This window comes from Centroberyx gerrardi, chromosome 13 (genome assembly GCF_048128805.1).
Source record: "Centroberyx gerrardi isolate f3 chromosome 13, fCenGer3.hap1.cur.20231027, whole genome shotgun sequence".
Taxonomy (NCBI): domain Eukaryota; kingdom Metazoa; phylum Chordata; class Actinopteri; order Beryciformes; family Berycidae; genus Centroberyx; species Centroberyx gerrardi.
In genome coordinates, this window is record NC_136009.1 from 12,926,740 (window position 1) to 12,945,799 (window position 19,060).

A 19,060-nucleotide genomic window follows, 5' to 3' on the forward strand; every position below is an offset into this window, starting at 1 on the left:
CCAATCCCCTCCAAGCTATAAACTCACTTATCAATAGTTCTCTGCCCTCCTGCCCCCCCTGACTTGTATAAAAAGAAGGGGGACACGCTGCACCTTCCCCCTCCTGGCACTGAGTAGACTCTACACACATCAGCCTCCACCATGCCTGCAGACTTCAGCGGAAAATGGATAATGGAAACCAGCGACAAATTTGAGGATTATTTGAAAGCATTAAGTAAGAGCGGTTTGATTTCGGGGGATTCAGGTGGAGTTGTATTAATAATATGTTAATTTATTGTTACAGGGTGATGTGCACCAGCAATGAAATTATCCAATTTCATGCTCTTTCACTCTTTCTGTTAAGGCTTAACAGTTGTAAGTAATTCATAGAAAGTTTGAGTTTTACTTTCAGTACTGTAGAGGAAATGCAAAAATGTTATGTTATCCGTTTTAAGGCATTGGTTTCAACACAAATCTATATAAGTAGTAAAGCTGATATAATAGCCATGATAGCAAATATCAAATTTATGCTCAATAGATCATCTGCATCATCATTTTCTTAGATGATGGAGTATTCAGATATAGAGCTAATTTCCCAGACAGAAATAAAGTTTATTCCAAGACTAAAACATAGAAGTCAGTGGAAATCTCCATAATAAACCCTGGACTACGATGGATTCCTGTTAAAATACAACTGACACATATACAATGCACTCTGACACTCTGATTTCTGCTTTCAAAACCCTGATATAACCAGCTCTCCCTGTCCTGGCCCTATAGATATTGATTTTGCTACACGGAAAATTGCCATCTCCCTGTCTCAGACCAAAGTGGTTGTCCAAGATGGGGACAAGTTTGACCTCAAAACACTGAGCACCTTCAGGAACTATGAGCTGGGCTTCACTGTAGGGGAGGAGTTTGATGAGCACACCAAGGGACTAGACAACAGAAACATCAAGGTGGGTAGGCTTCTCACAGTCCCATATACACCACTGATAAAGGTTTTCATATCTAGCTTTGAAAAACTATAGCTGAAGACTGATTTTTTGACAAAGTAACAGGATCTGACATTTCAACCTTGGCCCACTATCTCCAGAGAATATACTGACTCTATCTGATTACATTTTTACAAGTAAATTAATTGACTTTATCTTGGCTAAAGCTCTTTTTGACACCAGACGTGAAAAGCCTTGTATCACAATGAATAGGGCCTAAATACCTGGGCATGATATAATGATTCCCTGCTCTAATTTCCCATTCTAGTGTTTTTGAAAGAGAAAAATGACTTGTGAAATAATCTTTTGCAATTCCCTAGAACCTATTCCTAAACTAAATTCATGACAAATCCCCAAAGCAAGTGTTCGTAAGTGTCTTCCAGTAAACTTGGGACACAAAAGACACTTCTTTTGATTTCCACATGTATTAAATAGCTTATAGGATAAGTGGCTTAAAATCTCAAAACTTAACCTAACATTTTCTATATTCTTTTTAATTGTTTCTGTAAAGCATGATTTCAAGCCAGAGGCCCAAACTGCTTTAATTTAATCTCATCTTGGGACGTCCCATATGGGTACCCACCATGAACAGTCTAGTGATACATTTTGGGCCTCAACCCATAATTTAATAACAAAACACTGCTGAGAATGAGATGGCTGAATGCGCCGCTGCAAACTCCAGAAAGGATGATTAATGCATACACTGATTTAAACCCACATTGTAAATGCAGGAAAGTGAAGTGTGCACATCCTAAGCCGCTGTTAAAAGATCAAGGAGATATTCATGTGGCTGAGTGGCCTTGACTCTGAGAGACCTGATTAACCCAATCATCTCTTTTGGCCAGAAAATGATTTCTCACCAGCTGAGTGTGGGAGTTTGTGTTGGTGTTTAATTGCATGAATTTCATAAGGTGATAAAGAGAAACCAGCGTGCCATTTATAGAAAGTGGAACAGCAGGGCTTGTCTCTCCCTGAGACCGAGGCATGCATTTAACACATTTTATTTGTATGTAACAATTTTCAAGATGCTCAATCACACTTTCGATCAGCTGAAGGAGCGAGAACATAAGCAGGCAGTGCAAAATAAAATAAAAAGATAATCTCTATAACAGCTAATCGCACATTTAAGATTAAAGGCAATCTTAAAAAGGTGAGTCTTAACAGTGTTTAAAAGTAGACATAGCGGGAGCAAAGTGAATAACTAATGCTGTCCCTCATAAAATACTGTTGAGATGCCCTTGAGCAAGGACCTGCACCCCCAGCTGCTCCAGTGGAACAGTAGAAGACCGTGGTTGTACCGGGCAGCTTCCCAGGTGTGAAAGTGTGGAGCTGAAGCAGGTTTAGAGCACAGCTGTGGATCAAAAGATTAGCTTTAGGGAGGCAGTGCAGGTCCTGAGGAGTGAGGCGATGTGTGATGGAGACGCGACATGCAGTGCTTCTCAAGTGAAGAGCGGGGCTTCGAGGGGAATTCTGTGTTTGATGACTAACCAGTGGAGTTGCTGTAGGATGTGAGGGCAGCATGTGATGTGTGGAGAGTCATTTGTGAACATATTGCAGTTTGCTGAGGAGTTGGGTGAGAGATGCTGGCGCAGTGGTCAGATAGGGAGTGATAGAAAGTAAGGGACAGAGGCATGCAGCATGGCAGAGGTGGAAGAAGGCAGTTTTAGTGATATGCGTACTTGTTAACAGATTTCTAGGATGCAGGCAGTGTATGTAGCGTGCAAGAGTAAAATTCCTGACTCACTTGCGCTCACTTTTTGTTTGAATCTCTGTCTCATCTTCCAGAGTCTGGTGACCTGGGAGGGGGAGAAGCTGGTTTGCACCCAGAAAGGAGAGAAGGCCAACCGAGGCTGGAAGCACTGGATGGAGGGAGACAAACTCTACCTGGTGTGTTGACAACATTGGTCATGAGAATTCAGTTTTGTCATGCTGTTGAGAAAGACTTGAACTTGGTACTTGGTAAGGCAGGAAGGGGGGGACGGGTGATACTGTATGTATTTCAACAGCCTTGATGCTAATGTCATTTTGTTGTTTTTATGATGCAAAACAAATTGCTTCATTAACGTGAACTTTTTTTCCCGATATGTTTTCTTTTCTACTTATCCTCATTCTAAACATTGTTAAAATGATTAACTCGGTTTTGTCTCTACTCACAGGAACTGACGTGTGAAGATGTAGTTTGTCTTCAGGTGTTCAAGAGAAAAGAATAAAAGACAAATAAGTGTTTCTGTTTTCATTCACACCTTTGTTTTCTCCTTGCTATAGTTAACACATTGTATTTACAAACGTATGAACAAAATTAATAAAGATGCTTTTCAGGGTATTTACCACTTACCAATGAGACAAACCTGTTTACTATGACACATCTATTTACTGTTCAGGTGTTTACAGTAGGTGCAACTGAAGCATTATTCCCTCGCACAAGGTGACTGCTGGAATGAAAGTCAAACTAATATTTTGTAAAACTTAATCGTGTCTTTCTTTGTAGCAATTACATAGTATTTTTCATTCCAAAACAATAAACACGAGATTACTGTGATCAGCTTAACTGAAAGTACCACCTCAGTGCAGCACAGGGTGACAGCAGCCTGTGTAGAAACATATACTGTGTATAATAAAAATTATTAACTGACTGGTTAGTTGACTGAAAATCTCTTAACACGCTGTGTGTCATTTTCCAAGTCCATATCCATATTACTAGTTACTAGACCACAGACATTTATGTCTTTTCAACACACTAATACTAACATATGCAGGGATGTAGTGGAGGGTAATCCACAACTCAGTTTACACCTTTTTATTTGCAGAAGAGACTTTACTCTAATTTTTAGGGTGATATAAATCTCTGTGAACTAAACTGATATGATACATAATAGGAAAAATTATGAGGATAAGGTCCTTATCCTCATAAAACACTAATGAATGCTTTACTGTAAACACAATTCATCTTTGTTTATATTTGTGGTTGTTTGCCTCATGCAAATCACAGACTGGAGGTTATATTTTACCCATCTTTTCTGTTTATCATCAGCTGTTATTACAGTCAGTTGGTCAGTTGGACGCCTCTCGTTTATTATCATATTGACTTTTGAATTTCTGTTTAACAAATTCAATGAAAATGACCCTAAAGGCAATAGGCTCACATCGGTTTTATAATATTATGGTGAGAATGCTTGACTAATTGATTCGGTCATTTTTTAAATGATTTTGAAACATTTTTTAGTTTTCACAAAAAAACCTAATTTGGTCCCAGTGTCCTCCGGAACTGACAGTGGGTCTTGCAGCCTGTTTCCACCTGCAGCAGACAGTGACCTTGACTGTCTGGACACTTTAGAGACGCAAAAAGCACGAAATTCATAGGAGATCAATTAAGGTTGAGGCTTTTAAAGTTCTAGATATTTATACTGTTCCTTGAATAATTGTTGATTAAAGCTCCTGCTAGCCATATTGGACTTGGAGCAAGATAACATTAGTCTCACAGTCTGTGGGAGAAGCAGACAGGCTGTGCGCATCAAGTATGAGAGGGGCCACGACCAGAGAGGGCAGAAGAAAATGTGACTACATGTCAATAAATGCGTCTAAAATCCTATGAATTATGATTGAATATGAGTTAATAGATAGACAGTTGCTTATAAAGTTCTTATTGGCCCTAATTAATCGGCCCTTCGCGCTTGGCGCACACACACGCGCGCAATTGCGCACAGCAGCTCTCCCTTTAAGAATTTCAACTTACATGATGAATCAAATATTAGCCTATCATTCCCTTAAAATATAGGAAAACATCTGGATACCAGTCAGTGTCTCTGTTAGATTGTAGCCTAACCATGTGCTGTGAGTCATTCTGCCTAAACACACATAACGGCATAGCTACACCAGTTGTGTTTCTGTTCCGTCCGTTTGGGTCGCAAGGGTCGGATCAGATACGCAGCCATTAACTTCAATGCAACCTGCTGCACTGGCCGCGCATGCAGCACGTTGATGGATCTGCTGGAGCCGGACCGGAGCCGCAACTCTGGAGCTATGTAAGACTTCTATTTTTGACGGACTACGCATCCGTATTTTAGCCATATAAACGTATATAAATGCCAATATTTTGCATATTATAGTTATTTATCACCATGTCAGTTAACAAAATAGAGGATACATGAACCAGTGTCGCTTGAATAGATGTTGGAGATGAGCTTATCCACGGATAGCTGCTGAGAAGCTGAGAGACGGCTCATGGAGCTCCAGACCCGCATCTGCTCAGTTCTTCCCACAGCTGGAAGACTCCTCCCTTAGGGCTGAGGTACACTCAGTACAATATCATATTATATCATATCATATCATATCATATCATATCATATCATATAGATTCATCATTTTTGTACGTTATCTCATAGTGATAAATGAAAAAAACATACAATTTAAAAACATACATACAGATTTTCTCTGGGTAACATGAAGTTTCAGTGTAAGAGTGTTGAAATATCGTTGGGAAATGTTGCCTTACAACATTGCTGTAAACCAGTGGTTCTCAACCTGGGGACCCCCCAGGGTGTCACAAGATCATTTTGGGGGTCACTAGATGATGAAAACATGTTTCTACTTAACACATTTATTATCATGTCTAATTTTTCAGATTTTTCTCTAATTTTGCTTTTCTCTTGTGAATAGTTTTCAGTCTCCTCCATGATTAATAAAATGAAACAACCTGAAAAGGGAAAATCATTTTTTGGGTGAACTGTTCACCACACACTGTATATGCAGCCTGTGATGGGGGTCGTGAGTAGGCATCACTTTGTTTTAAGGGGTCACAAGCCAGAGGGTTGAGAATCACTGCTGTAAACAAAGTTGCCCAGCATATCACAGCACTTATGTACCACTGCTGACCCATCCCTTCCTTCTCTTCCTCCATCTATTAAGCTCTTGAAAGGAGGAGGAGGGAGGACAAGCAGGAGGAGAACCTGCGGGCTCTCCAGGAGCCCCTGGAGGACAGGTTCCTCTGTAACGCTGCCGTCCTGCCAGACTGGCGGCCTGGCCCGCGGTCCTCCTCCCCAGGCCAGGGGACATGCCCGACTGGTGGCTCGGGGACCAGAGACGAGCCCCTGCTGATCCCGTGGATCCCATGCTGCTCTACTCCTCTGGCCGGCCTTGCCCATACAGCCTGCAGCTGGGTCACAGGATCAAGCAGCACCTGTGGAGGCAATATCCTTTGGTGTGGGAGGAGAGCAGGTGCCCCACATAGAGCCTGACGTTAGTGATGAGCCAAAAGGAAGAGGGCCAGGCACTAAACTAGGCTGCTAGACTAGCTTTGGGAATCTGTACGTTGTTTAACCTTAGTTTTATATTAAATAGTACGGTTAAGTATGGATCAAATTTAACTTCCATAATGTGTCCACAAATATTTGGCTACTACATAAAAATTTGTGAATAGTGTGAAAAAATCCAAATTAAACCCAAACCAGAAACAAACCATAGTGACCCTTGTTGTGATGAGTCAACAGGGACGCAGGAGTTTTGACTGTCCAGGCAGGGAGCAGTCTGCTCTGATCTGAGTGCATATTGCCATTTCTGAGAATTACAAGCAGAACTTGGCTTGTGTTTTGAGAGTCCCATTGAGAAAAAGTGACAACCAATGCCACCTGCTGGAGAAATATGGTAGTATCCTTGGAGAGGATATGTAAGTACATATGGTAATTCACAGGTTTGGGGTGGTTTGGAACTGCACCATCTCCTCGATGTGTGTTTTAAATAGTCCCATAACACTAAGAGTTCTGTGAGGAGGTGATCTCTCACTCAGAGAGCCATGGTTACAATGTAACCTTCTGTTACTGCAGTTAACAAACATAACGCAATAATAATAATAATAATTATTATTATTAGCTATACAAAGATAATATAATATAAAAAATATAAACAAATAAGTATTAAGTAAAACATAAGTAATAATAATAAAGTAATAAACATAAGTAATAAGTAAAACATAAAATATCAGTACAATATAATATAATATAATGTAATGTAATATAATATGTGTTTTGCCATATTCTTTAATAAAGCCCTCTTCACCTTACCCCTTACATGACCTGTTTGAAAAATTATTGATAGGGTAAAACTTTATTTGGATAGTCTAATTACTCAAGATATTCAACAATGTGTCACTTCCCCTAACCCTAACCATCTCCACAGACTATGTAACCCTGACCTTAACCTAACCCTAACCTGACCCTATTTCTAACATTAACCCCAACTAAGATGAACCCTTGCCCAGACAATGAATATCTATAAACTATACAAATAAAGTGTTACCATTGATAGTAAGTGAAGCAGGCCTACATTTAAATATCTTCCACCTCACTTCACCCACTGGCAGTCATGCAATTTGAGTGTGTTATAGAGCAGTGGTTCTCAACCTTTTTGGCTCATGACTCCTTAAAATGAGGCGAGGCCTAGTTGTGACCCCCAGTCACAGGCTGCATATGCAGAGTGATAAACAGTTCATGATTTTCCCTTTCCAGGTTGTTTCATTTGATTAGTTATCAAAGGAGGCATGGAGGCTGAAAACAAATCAGTATTTCACAAGAAAAGGGTTAAAATTAGAGGAAAAATCAGAAAAAAACAGACACAATGATACATTTGTATAGTAGAAATATGTTTTTTCCTATTCCATAATTCATCTTGCAACCCCACAAAATTATCTCGGGACCCCCTGGGCAGTCCTGACCCTCAGGTTGAGAACCACTGCTCTAGAGGGTCTACATAGACTATTCTCAAGGAATGATTTACAGAGATGTGTTTTACTGTTACTGCATAGTTAGGTTATCATCAGTCTGCTGAAACACAGTTAGACCTTATCAATCTGAAATGCCTACGTGTGTGCGTGTGTGTATGTGTGTGTGTGTGTGTGTGTGTGTGTGTGTGTTAACCCAAATTAACTTATCAAACTTCACTATTTTTTTTTCTTTTGCACAAAACAATGTCGCATGAATATTGCAAAATACATTTCACAAGAAGGTCTCCAAAGCTCCAAAGTCAGTTCTCTCTGCTGACCTCCAAGTGTCACGTCACCATTTCCAGTGAGCAACTCACGCGAGATTGAGTTTCAGGAAGTTCCACGTCAGTATCCAGTGCACTGTTCACTGAAATCGCAACATTTGGACCCCGATTGCTACAAGTCACAATATATTCATCTTATAGCGACAACACGGGGATAAAACATGGTAAGATATATTAAAAATAGTTGTAAGTAGATACTCTTCCCATACATGTCATCCGACTCGCTTGGTTTATTTAAATGCCAGTTGGAAACAGTGTCAGTTAATACTGCATCCTTGTAAATAGCTCAGCAGCTAACGTTAGCTAGCTGAAGCTAGCTTGACTGCTTGTTCATCCATTTAAACTTGCTAAGGCCTGGCAATGCTAACGCTTGTCATTTATAAACCTCAAATGTGCTTGCGGTTGTTTTGGGAAGTTATCAGATTAAACATAGAACCAAAGTATTGCAGAGTATTGGAATTGTTGAGCTAGTTAATATTAGCATGCTAAAGGCTATTTTGGCTTGACTGCCAGTCCTACGAAGCTGGCAGGATGTCTTACTTTTGATGACATTTTAGCGTTTTTAGCTACCTTACCATTTAATTTGCGTTACATTTAAAAAGCACTCGCATTGAGGGCTCGAACAGCGGAGGAAGCTAGGTTGCAGTTGGGCTAACTGTTCCCAGTGTGAATGGGTGGCGTCCTAAGAAGATCTTTCCATCTCTGTCTTTGCAGCCTCTTAGGCTGGACATCAAGCGGAGGCTGACAGCCAGGTCAGACCGAGTGAAGAGTGTGGACCTTCACCCAACCGAGCCATGGATGCTGGCCAGTCTGTACAATGGCAGCGTCTGTGTGTGGAACCATGAAACACAGGTATCATCAAAATTCACTGGGTCGTCCATACAGGGTTAACTGTACTACACGATTGTATAGGGAACGACCGATTGCTAAAATACATGTTCATATACGTAACTGCATAGGCAAAGACTGACTCCCATAACGTTACAGACAAACACATCAAACACACCACATCCTGGAAAAGTGATGATGTGGCATGTCTTATTTCAGTCATCAATACATGGCTAGTTCATGGCTAGTACATGATTTGTGATTTTCTGTTTTCCAGACGCTAGTGAAGACATTTGAAGTGTGTGACCTCCCAGTCAGAGCTTCTAAGTTTGTGGCCAGGAAGAACTGGGTCATCACTGGAGCGGTGAGTTATATGATGTCTTGTGTATTGGGATCAATCCACTGAGAATGGTCATCCATAACAATGCCACTCATGAAAACATGTAGCATAGACTTTAAGTTTAAATTTGCATAATTTATTATAGTTTGTGTAAAAAACACACCCTGTTTCAATATGTATAGTTAAGTATTCTCTTGAGCATCTTGTATGAAATCCACAATTGTCACCACATTTGCATTGAGGCTCTTTGCTTCAATATTCAATACATTGCGCTACATTTCCTCAGTGGTGGCGGTCTATTCATTGTGTTTGAGTCAAACCGTTTACATCATGTGTTTATGATATGATGTTTTTCATCCTTTGTTTTCTTTTGTCTGTATTGACATGTTGATCTGTGTATTCAAAAAAACACTTTGGAGTCAAATCACACCACAACTCAAACTGCGTTGCGTGATATTGTATTTCTCCCTCTGTGCAGGATGACATGCAGATCCGTGTGTTCAACTACAACACCTTGGAGCGGGTCCACATGTTCGAGGCCCACTCTGACTACATCCGCTGTATCGCTGTTCACCCCACACAGCCCTACATCCTCACCAGCAGCGGTACGCCACTAGTAACCTTGTATCATGATTGGTTACAAACTAGGCCTTCCTAATTTATTGACTAATTGAATAGATTGATTTGATTTATTACAAAAACTCAAATGTTTGTTTCTACTTGTCTTTATGTGTTTCTGTGTGCATGCATGCATTGATGTGTTTCCGTGTGTGTGGGTTTGTGTCTGTATAGATGACATGTTGATCAAGCTGTGGGACTGGGAGAAGAAGTGGTCGTGCAGCCAGGTGTTTGAGGGTCACACTCACTACGTCATGCAGATCGTAATCAACCCCAAAGACAACAACCAGTTTGCCAGCGCTTCACTAGACCGGACCATCAAGGTGGGAACCATCAACTGCTACCATTATCATTATTATCATATTATCTTAATCATTCCTGCAGTACACATCTACAATGAAAAGTCTCTGAAATGTTCTCTTTCCAAACTCAGCACTGTTGTCATCACTGACTCTATGTTATGTCCTCTGTGTTTCAGGTTTGGCAGCTGGGCTCCTCGTCTCCCAATTTTACCTTGGAGGGCCACGAGAAAGGAGTCAACTGTATTGACTACTACAGTGGAGGAGACAAGCCCTACCTCATATCAGGGGCTGACGACCGCCTGGTCAAGATCTGGGACTACCAGGTTAGAAAACTTCACATTATGCTTCTGATATTCTATAGATGCCCATAGGAGAAATTGGTCCTTTTATGAGGTCCTCTCTACTTTGGTATTTCATCACAATATGTTTAGGGTGAAATTAAGAAAGATGCATACAAGACAAGATCACAGTGAAAAGGCAGCTACCTCTCTGTGAGCATCCTTTAGCGATCTGGTCTACGTAATAAGCGTGTTCCGACTGTGTTCCTCACTATATTGTAGAACAAGACCTGTGTTCAGACCCTGGAGGGCCACGCCCAGAACGTCTCCTGCGTCAGCTTCCACCCAGAGCTGCCTATCATCATCACAGGATCAGAAGATGGTGAGCAAGGACCCCCACACACACACACACTCACACACCATCTCTTTCTCTCACAAGGCCTCAGTAACATCTCTCCTTGCCTGTGTAGGTACGGTACGTATCTGGCACTCTAGCACTTACCGTCTGGAAAGCACTCTGAACTACGGCATGGAACGAGTGTGGTGTGTGTGCGGCCTCAGGGGCTCCAACAATGTGGCGCTGGGCTACGATGAAGGCAGCATCATTATCAAGGTGAGCAAAAGAGGGAGGAGTTCTTCCATTTTGATTGTGAAGACAAAATAATAGAAAGATTAATAAAGGAAAAAATATAATCAATATTTTTACTAGTATGAAGACTGAACACATCTACATCTGAATTCTTTAGTTTAGTTTATTAACACATACAAAGTGTCAAAATACAGAAGAAACAATAGAATAAAATGACAGATTGTGCAGCTGAAATAAAAAAAAAGGCATCTCATCCTCAAAAAAAAATGTTTCAAGATGATATAATGCATGTAGTGGAATAACAGAAACTAGAATCCTCGTTGTTTCGTTCCTCCGATTCTCTCATGTCCTCATTCTTTCTCTTTCTCCTCCCACTTCTCTCGTCCATCTCCCTCCTCTGCGTAGCTGGGTCGGGAGGAGCCGGCCATGTCCATGGACACCAACGGGAAAATCATCTGGGCCAAGCACAGCGAGGTACAGCAGGCCAACCTGAAGGCCATGGGCGACGCCGAGATCAAGGATGGGGAGAGGCTGCCGCTGGCCGTCAAAGACATGGGCAGCTGCGAGATCTACCCCCAAACCATCCAGCATAACCCCAACGGAAGGTAACCACACATACACTCACACACATGCACCTTGACTTGTTGCTACTAGGCAGTTTCCACAAACACTACACATGTTTGTATTGTGTAGCCAGATTTGTGGTGAATATATAATTAGATCTCTGCCAGAGGAGCTGTTTAACTCAGCTGTGTGTGTATCATGTGTCTGTGTGTGTGCCAGGTTCGTTGTGGTATGTGGAGATGGAGAGTACATCATCTACACTGCTATGGCTTTGAGGAACAAGAGCTTTGGTTCAGCACAGGAGTTTGTCTGGGCTCACGACTCCTCTGAGTAAGTATGCAGTTTCAAAACCTTTGTCTTCAAACTTCATCACAGTTCGAAAAATCTTTTTCTACAATAGACTTGTCTGTTTTTGTTTTGTGCAGTATCTACTACTAACAACAGGAAGTAAAAGTTGTATTATTCAGCATTATTGTGAAAATTTAGGTATGAATCTTCACACCTCAGCTGTGATTTTTCACAGAACTCCTACACTCCTGTTCTCGGGAGTTGAGATCACATTCAAATGTGCTCCTTATTAATGAAGTAGAGCAGTGGGGTTGTACAGACTTTGTGCTTGTTCTTACTCAAGGACAAACCCATTGAGCCTGTATTTAAATCATACTAATTGAGGGACTGCGCTGCTCTTTTTTTCACAGGTATGCCATCAGGGAAAGCAACAGTATCGTCAAAATCTTCAAGAACTTCAAGGAAAAGAAATCTTTTAAGCCAGACTTCGGAGCTGAAGGTAATCAGAACATTGCTGCATAGATACAAAACATTAGTAGTTCCGATAGAGCCTGGTTCTCAGAGAATTTGATGTTGAATTCATGTGGTGTTCTGACTGTCTTCCTCACTGTCTGTGCTCATTCTTCCCTGCAGGTATCTATGGAGGTTTCTTGCTGGGGGTGAGGTCAGTGAATGGCCTGGCATTCTACGACTGGGAGAACACAGAATTGATCCGCCGCATCGAAATCCAGCCCAAACATGTAAGACTGACTTGCACTTCATCTCTAGACGATCATCTACAATGTTTTACCAGTTTGTGAATCCTTGTGATATTGGGCTGTCATTCAGCATCTTTTACTACTTCTCTTCCTCTCTCTCCCTTTGTCTCATCCTTTCCCTCACCTCGCCTCCCTCTCTCCATCTCCTTCCCTCTCCATCCCCGTCCAGATCTTCTGGTCAGACTCCGGGGAGCTGGTCTGCATCGCCACAGAGGAGTCTTTCTTCATCCTGCGTTACCTCGCAGAGAAAGTAGCCGCCTCCCAGGAGTCCAACGAAGGAGTCACAGAGGATGGTATTGAGGATGCCTTTGAGGTGAGTGTATGGATGTGGATGTGTTTAATACTTTCAGTACTCAAAAAAAACTGTACTCTGTCTGCTGATTTCACTGTAGTAAAATAAGCTGAATATGACAAGCTAATTATGAGTACTAATGAAGAAGTGGTGTATTTGATTGGCAGCTCCTCTAACTCAGACTGTCAGTGTTCTTACATAAAGCACTAATGAGTCTAATGAAGGCCCATAGAGTACAGCTCAAATTTAAGTGGGTTATATTTAAAAGTGAAGGGGGTATTATGTTGTTTTCTTCATTTTATTTTAAAATGATGCCTAACTTTCATTGCCCTCGTGACTATGTGGTCTGTGTCCAGGTCCAGGGAGAGATTCAGGAGATCGTGAAGACTGGACTGTGGGTGGGAGACTGCTTCATCTACACCAGCTCCGTCAACAGACTCAACTACTTTGTAGGAGGAGAGATTGTCACTATTGCTCATCTGGACAGGTATGGCGAGAGAGCGATTTGTTCGAATTTAAGCAGGGACATGAAGGGTCTGATAAAGTACCGCAAACACCTGATAGTTGCATGTGGAGTCCAGTTAGAGAGATGTCCCACAGTATTAAATAAACTGCCCATACTACTATTTGAAAGCTTCATTGATTGTGGAGGAGCTGCCTCTTTAACCCCTGTTCTGTGTTCTCCCCCTGCAGGACCATGTACCTGCTGGGTTACATCCCCAAGGATGACCGTCTGTACCTGGGAGACAAGGAGCTCAACATTGTCAGCTACTCCCTGCTGGTCTCCGTCCTGGAGTACCAGACTGCTGTCATGAGGAGGGACTTTGGAATGGCCGACAAGGTGCTACCCACAATCCCCAAAGAGCAGAGGACCAGGGTGGCCCATTTCCTGGAGAAACAGGTCAGGAACTAACTTTGATTTGAGGGACAATCCAGCCTTGCATTTGTGTTTTATTGCTATCAGTCAGTATAATCAACTTTTAGTGACAGAAGAAAATGTGGTGAAAGGATGGTATGATCTGGCATTAGAACCTATTCTGCTACAGTGCAGGCACTGTGGCAAATGTTTGATATTTAAGTTGATAAGAGATTGAATTTGAAGCTGAAGCTTGAAGCTGCACCCCCAGGCACTGATGGTGATGGAGATTTGATATCACTGATGGTGGCCATCAGTGATATCAAATTATATTGTGACTGATGTGTTCTTAGATGGAGTGGTTGGAAGTTTCACAATGTGATGCTGGAAATAAAAAAAAACAGGCCAGTGCCACTAGTTTTCTGTGTGGGGAGAGTCCTGAGCTTCAGTATATGCACAGCATATACAAGGGATGTGCACTTTGTGCCTGTACCATGCTGATGGGTCGTGTTGCTTTGTTCCCTCAGGGTTTCAAGCAGCAGGCGCTGGCTGTGTCCACTGACCCAGAACACAGGTTTGAGCTGGCCCTGCAGCTGGGAGAGCTGAAGATAGCCTACCAGCTGGCTGTGGAGGCTGAGGTAAGGACCATTAAAACTTGTTTAATGGCTACTGAGTTCTTCTTCTGTGCATTTACAACAAACCAATGTTGCTCAGGAGCAGCTTGCGTCAGCCGCCCGGTGGTCAAAATTGGTATTACCAGTATAAACCAGTTTTAAAGTTTTTTTTACACTGCCCCAGCCCTATACATGAGCACACACTATTATATATTTTAAAATTCTCAAAGGAAACACATGTTTTGGCTGCATCTAAAGTCATAACCACCCTTCATATATACAGTTTGCCATTGTGTTGTGTTTGATGATACTACAAGATAGCATACCAGCTGGCTTTTGAGGCACAAGGCAAACTTTATGAGATATTCCATCTTTTCCCCATCTATATATGTAACTACTCCAATCACAAAGGGCTGTGCTCGCCAAGGTTCACAGAGCTGTTCTGGCATCACTGATTAGATCCTCTGCCCAGCCTGTTTCTAATGATTGTCACCCCGACCCCTGCAGTCGGAGCAGAAGTGGAAGCAGCTGGCAGAGCTGGCTATCAGCAAGTGCCAGTTCGGCCTGGCCCAGGAGTGTCTCCACCATGCCCAGGACTACGGCGGCCTGCTCCTCCTCGCCACAGCCTCCGGTAACGCCGCCATGGTGGGCAAGCTGGCCGAGGGCGCCGAGAGGGACGGAAAAAACAACGTGGCCTTCATGACCTACTTCCTGCAGGGGAAGTGAGTACCGGGGGGTGTAAGGGACTCAAAGGGGGTCCGAGTCGATAAATTAAGGAATAGACTTGTAAATGATTTGTGTTGAATATATTGCCAATGTAACTGTTCTCTTTTTCCCCTTCCTTCCCCAGACTGGATCAGTGTCTGGAGCTGCTGATCAGGACTAACCGGCTACCGGAGGCTGCCTTCCTGGCTCGCACCTACCTGCCCAGCCAGGTGTCCCGTGTGGTCAAACTGTGGAGGGAGAACCTCGCTAAGGTCAACCAGAAGGTTGGTTCTGCTGTCAACAAGATTATTTATTAGAACAATATTGCTACAACAAGGAATTTTGGCTTATTAGGATTTCTAGCTTTGGCTAATAAGGGACATTTTGTAGAAGCTAGTATTTAAAAAAGGGTTTAGGTAAGTTTTTGATTAGTTAATATTGTCTAAATATATAAAATCTTTCATTGTCAGAATTTTATGTTCAATTGGATGTTGTCTCTGACCACATATACATTGCACTGTAATCTTAATTGAAGGCGGCGGAATCGCTGGCAGACCCTACAGAGTACGAGAATCTGTTCCCCGGACTGAGAGAAGCCTTTGCAGCCGAGTATTTCCTTAGAGAGACCTGCTTGGGCTCTTCCAGACCCGCCAAAGACTATCCTCTTGTCACGGTGAGTGGTGGGGCTTTGGAAGTGACAAGCAAGATGATGCAGACAATCATATTTCATCATCACTGCTGATGAGTCTGTGTTGTTAAATAGTGAATGATCATTCCTGAGGTAGATTATCCCTCTGAACCCTGACATAGCCATATCTCTACAATCCTGCCTCAGTCCTCTCTCATGCGTTTCAACAAACTCTTTCTTTTTCAGCCCAATGAAGACAGGAATATTCTTGAGGAGGCTCAGGGATACGAGCCCAAAGGCACCTTCCTTCCCCTTGTCACCAAGGTTGGTTTACAGTATCCAACATCTCCTGTTCACTTGTGTCTAACGGCAACCTGGTCAGATCTTTGTAATCAATAGTATCTCTGAATGCCGTGTTCACCCTCCACACATGCTCTAATCTGTAAACGGTAGGAGTTTACAAAAGGATCGCTAATATACCGACTCTCCCTTGCTGCCTCGCTCTCTCCAGCAGCCGGAGGACAGCGAGGAGTCCAGCCCAGCGGTCGGTGTGATTGCGTCCATCATGGCAGCAGCGGCGGCTCCGGTTGCTGCAGCGGTGGCAGCGGTGGCGCCTTCACAGCCTTCACCCGAACCGTCAGCCTCTCCTGCAGAAGAGGAGGAGGAGGAGGAGGAGGAGGAGGAGGAGGAGAACGATGAGGAAATCCCTGAGTTGTCACAGTCACAGAAGGATAAGGTAGGACGCATCCTCCTTTTGCCTTCATTTTTTTATTATAATGAGGGTATAATAATAATTCTAATTGTAAGTTAAATTCCATGCGGTTTCATCAAAATCCGTCTTTGTCGTGCGTCTCTCCGTCAGGCTCTGGACGACCTGGACGTGGACCTGGACAACATGGAGCTGGACGACATCGACACCACAGACGTTAACCTCGACGACGACGACTTCCTAGACGCCTGAGACCTGCTTCCCCTCCGGTCCTTAGCGCCCTTCAGAGTTTATTTAAAAAAAAAAAAAACAGAGACCAAACACCCCCCCCCCCCACCCCTTTTGTATTTGTACTTAAAAATGTTATGTTGTCTTGTCCTCCTGCTGCAGTGGAAGGATTTGAGTAGATGATGATGATATCGATTATGTTTTTTTTTTTGTCTTTCACAGAAGGAAAAGAGGCAAATTATATGTCTATTTCAGACTCTCAATTTTGTACTCCATTCATTCATTCATTGAGGACCTTTGACTAACTGTGCATTGAGCTATATATTTACTCCTTGGATTGTGTTGTCTGCAATGGTAAATCAAAGTTCATTCAGTCCAATAAACTGCAATTGCTGTACATATTCACATTTGAGTGGAGGGTATTCCATACTAGAGGCTGAACCACAGTGATCTTGCAATTTCATATCTCAAGTTTTAAGTTAATTTCCACAATTATAAAAGCATTTTAGAAGCAGAGGGATTAAAAAACAATGATAAAATGTCATAAATGTTGAAAAAGAGATAAACTCAATAATCTGTGTAGGTGAGATTAAAAAATACATTGGGGTTGTAAAAGCATGTCACCACAAAACAAAAAATCAATACGACAAGCTAAATAAATAACTATACTGGATAATAGAATGCACATGACAACAGAAACAACATGGTGGAAAATGGAGCAAAAATAAGATCCATAAAATGTCAAGGAAGATAAAAATAAACTACAATAACCCTAATGCTAACCCTTAATCAGGAAAAATAGCAAGCATGTCACCAATACAGACACTTACCCACTGGTGCCCATAGCTTGGGCTATCCAGTCCATTCATGTTTTGTTTTGTTTTTTGACATATTTGAGGTCCTTATATATTAGTGCCAGTGCCTGCCATGTCATGCACTAGCTGAAATGCACCAGAATAGGCCACAGTGTTGATCTTGGATGACGAAAGTCCAGTTTTAATTTCAAAATTTGTTACATGTCCCTTCTTGTTAGCGCTGTGTGGAGTCTGGAGTCGTCCTATCACAATCCTATGCTCTGTCTCACAGGCTGTTTATAAAGAACATGATGACCCTGATTTTCACCCGGTTTGAGAAGTGCTCCATTTCTTTTGGGGAGATTAACTTTTATGCAAGCTTTGTTGTTGCTAGGGAAACCACAATTAAGGCTGTACATAATGTGCATTCAACATGGCTGCAACCACACTGCTTCAGGATTGAGGCCTTACTAAAATAATCAGGACAGGTCCTGATTACCACAAAATTTTGAGCCTCGATAACAGTTGCAATCCAATATAGTCCCTTGGATAAACAATAGTGAGATTGCTAACAAAAAATATTCTTATTGATGAAGAACACTGTTTGTATTGTTAAACTGGCTATCAAGATGGTCCAAACAACTAAAAGTGACCTTGTAAACATTGCTGTAAACTGCTGTTAACAGGCCGAAGGAGAAGCCTCCACTGCTGCCCAGGCATCCCAAAATGGAACCAATGAAGGCTGCTGTGGTACATTGTACTCATGGCTGTTTTGTGACAGGTTCACCTTCTCTCTGTTATAACTTGATTCACTTACAGGATGTTTTTACATTTTAAAATAGCTACAAGACAGCTTCCTTACCCTGATGAAAGCCATGGGGCAGAAATGCGTCAGGCACAGTTTTTAAACTTTTCATAATGAATAGCCAAATAAAATAAAGGCTTTTTAATCTATTTTGGAGTGACATGGATTTCTGTTTCCTTGTGACTAGAGGACCTTGTTTTTATCCAACCCTACTATCTTTGACAGCAGAAGCTAAGAAGCTTTCCAGCCTCCTGTTTGTTCTTCAAACTACAAGACTGATTGAATTTTAATCTGGGACATTTTCTCAACTCTGGATATCCTTCCTGAGACTGAGGCCCTGGTCTGTGTTGAGGCCAAAGATCACATCAGGCCCTCTTGGTACATCACTTTGCAGTCAATGAGCCACAACTCTTTAAAGTTAGAAAGTTGAACATTGTTTTCATAAGTGCATACCACAGACATGGATCCAAGTTTGATCACATGGTACATTACAGAGCAGTATCTTTGCTTGAAGTTGGTCATATGTTTTGTGTTTGAAGAAATATCTTAATTTATATCCTTTCTGATTTCCAAACATTTATGTCTGCCTCAAGGATATAATGTCAACTTTTATCAGATCGTTGAAAAACATTCATAGACCATTTTTTGCATGTATCATTTTCATACAGAGAATGGTACAAAACTGAAATTATTGAAATATGGTACCGTTGTGGCCCTATGATGATTTACAGTATGTGGCCCATAGACTAATTTAATGTGTGGACACGTAGTACCATACAAAGGGTCCATACAAAGTAGTTGCCCTGGGGCCTATAGGTGGGATAATCTGGGCATGGATTTTATAGCTCTGTT

General features: G+C 42.0%; 2 protein-coding genes across 3 annotated transcripts; both read left to right on the forward strand.

Annotated features, from left to right (window-relative positions):
- Positions 1-141: 141 nt before the first annotated feature.
- Positions 142-3,184, forward strand: LOC139929252 (retinol-binding protein 2-like). Its single transcript, XM_071922102.1, has 4 exons — positions 142-214; positions 760-938; positions 2,760-2,861; positions 3,131-3,184. Exons 1-4 carry the CDS (start codon positions 142-144, stop codon positions 3,182-3,184), a joined length of 408 nt encoding a protein of 135 aa, XP_071778203.1.
- Positions 3,185-8,052: 4,868 nt separating this feature from the next.
- Positions 8,053-18,357, forward strand: copb2 (COPI coat complex subunit beta 2). Of its 2 annotated transcripts, none has more exons than XM_071922074.2 (22): positions 8,053-8,176; positions 8,727-8,864; positions 9,118-9,204; positions 9,659-9,785; positions 9,973-10,121; positions 10,277-10,423; positions 10,661-10,760; positions 10,849-10,991; positions 11,373-11,572; positions 11,751-11,861; positions 12,230-12,318; positions 12,453-12,559; positions 12,747-12,890; positions 13,226-13,356; positions 13,563-13,770; positions 14,253-14,363; positions 14,847-15,061; positions 15,190-15,328; positions 15,580-15,717; positions 15,919-15,996; positions 16,184-16,408; positions 16,535-18,357. In XM_071922074.2, exons 1-22 carry the CDS (start codon positions 8,174-8,176, stop codon positions 16,631-16,633), a joined length of 2,889 nt encoding a protein of 962 aa, XP_071778175.2. In that variant the 5' UTR covers positions 8,053-8,173; the 3' UTR covers positions 16,634-18,357. The 2 variants fall into 2 exon arrangements, with proteins under 2 accessions (XP_071778175.2, XP_071778176.2); XM_071922075.2 differs by having other exon boundaries at positions 16,187-16,408.
- The last annotated feature ends 703 nt before the right edge of the window (positions 18,358-19,060 follow it).

Excerpts from the sequence above, each read along its gene's own strand:
- LOC139929252 (XM_071922102.1), top strand. The coding sequence starts at position 142 with ATGCCTGCAGACTTCAGCGGAAAATGGATAATGGAAACCAGCGACAAA. Across the intron at positions 215-759 it reads GGATTATTTGAAAGCATTAA|ATATTGATTTTGCTACACGG; the intron begins GTAAGAGCGGTT and ends CTGGCCCTATAG. Across the intron at positions 2,862-3,130 it reads AGGGAGACAAACTCTACCTG|GAACTGACGTGTGAAGATGT; the intron begins GTGTGTTGACAA and ends CTCTACTCACAG.
- copb2 (XM_071922074.2), top strand. Across the intron at positions 8,865-9,117 it reads TGTGGAACCATGAAACACAG|ACGCTAGTGAAGACATTTGA; the intron begins GTATCATCAAAA and ends TCTGTTTTCCAG. Across the intron at positions 12,319-12,452 it reads GCCAGACTTCGGAGCTGAAG|GTATCTATGGAGGTTTCTTG; the intron begins GTAATCAGAACA and ends TCTTCCCTGCAG.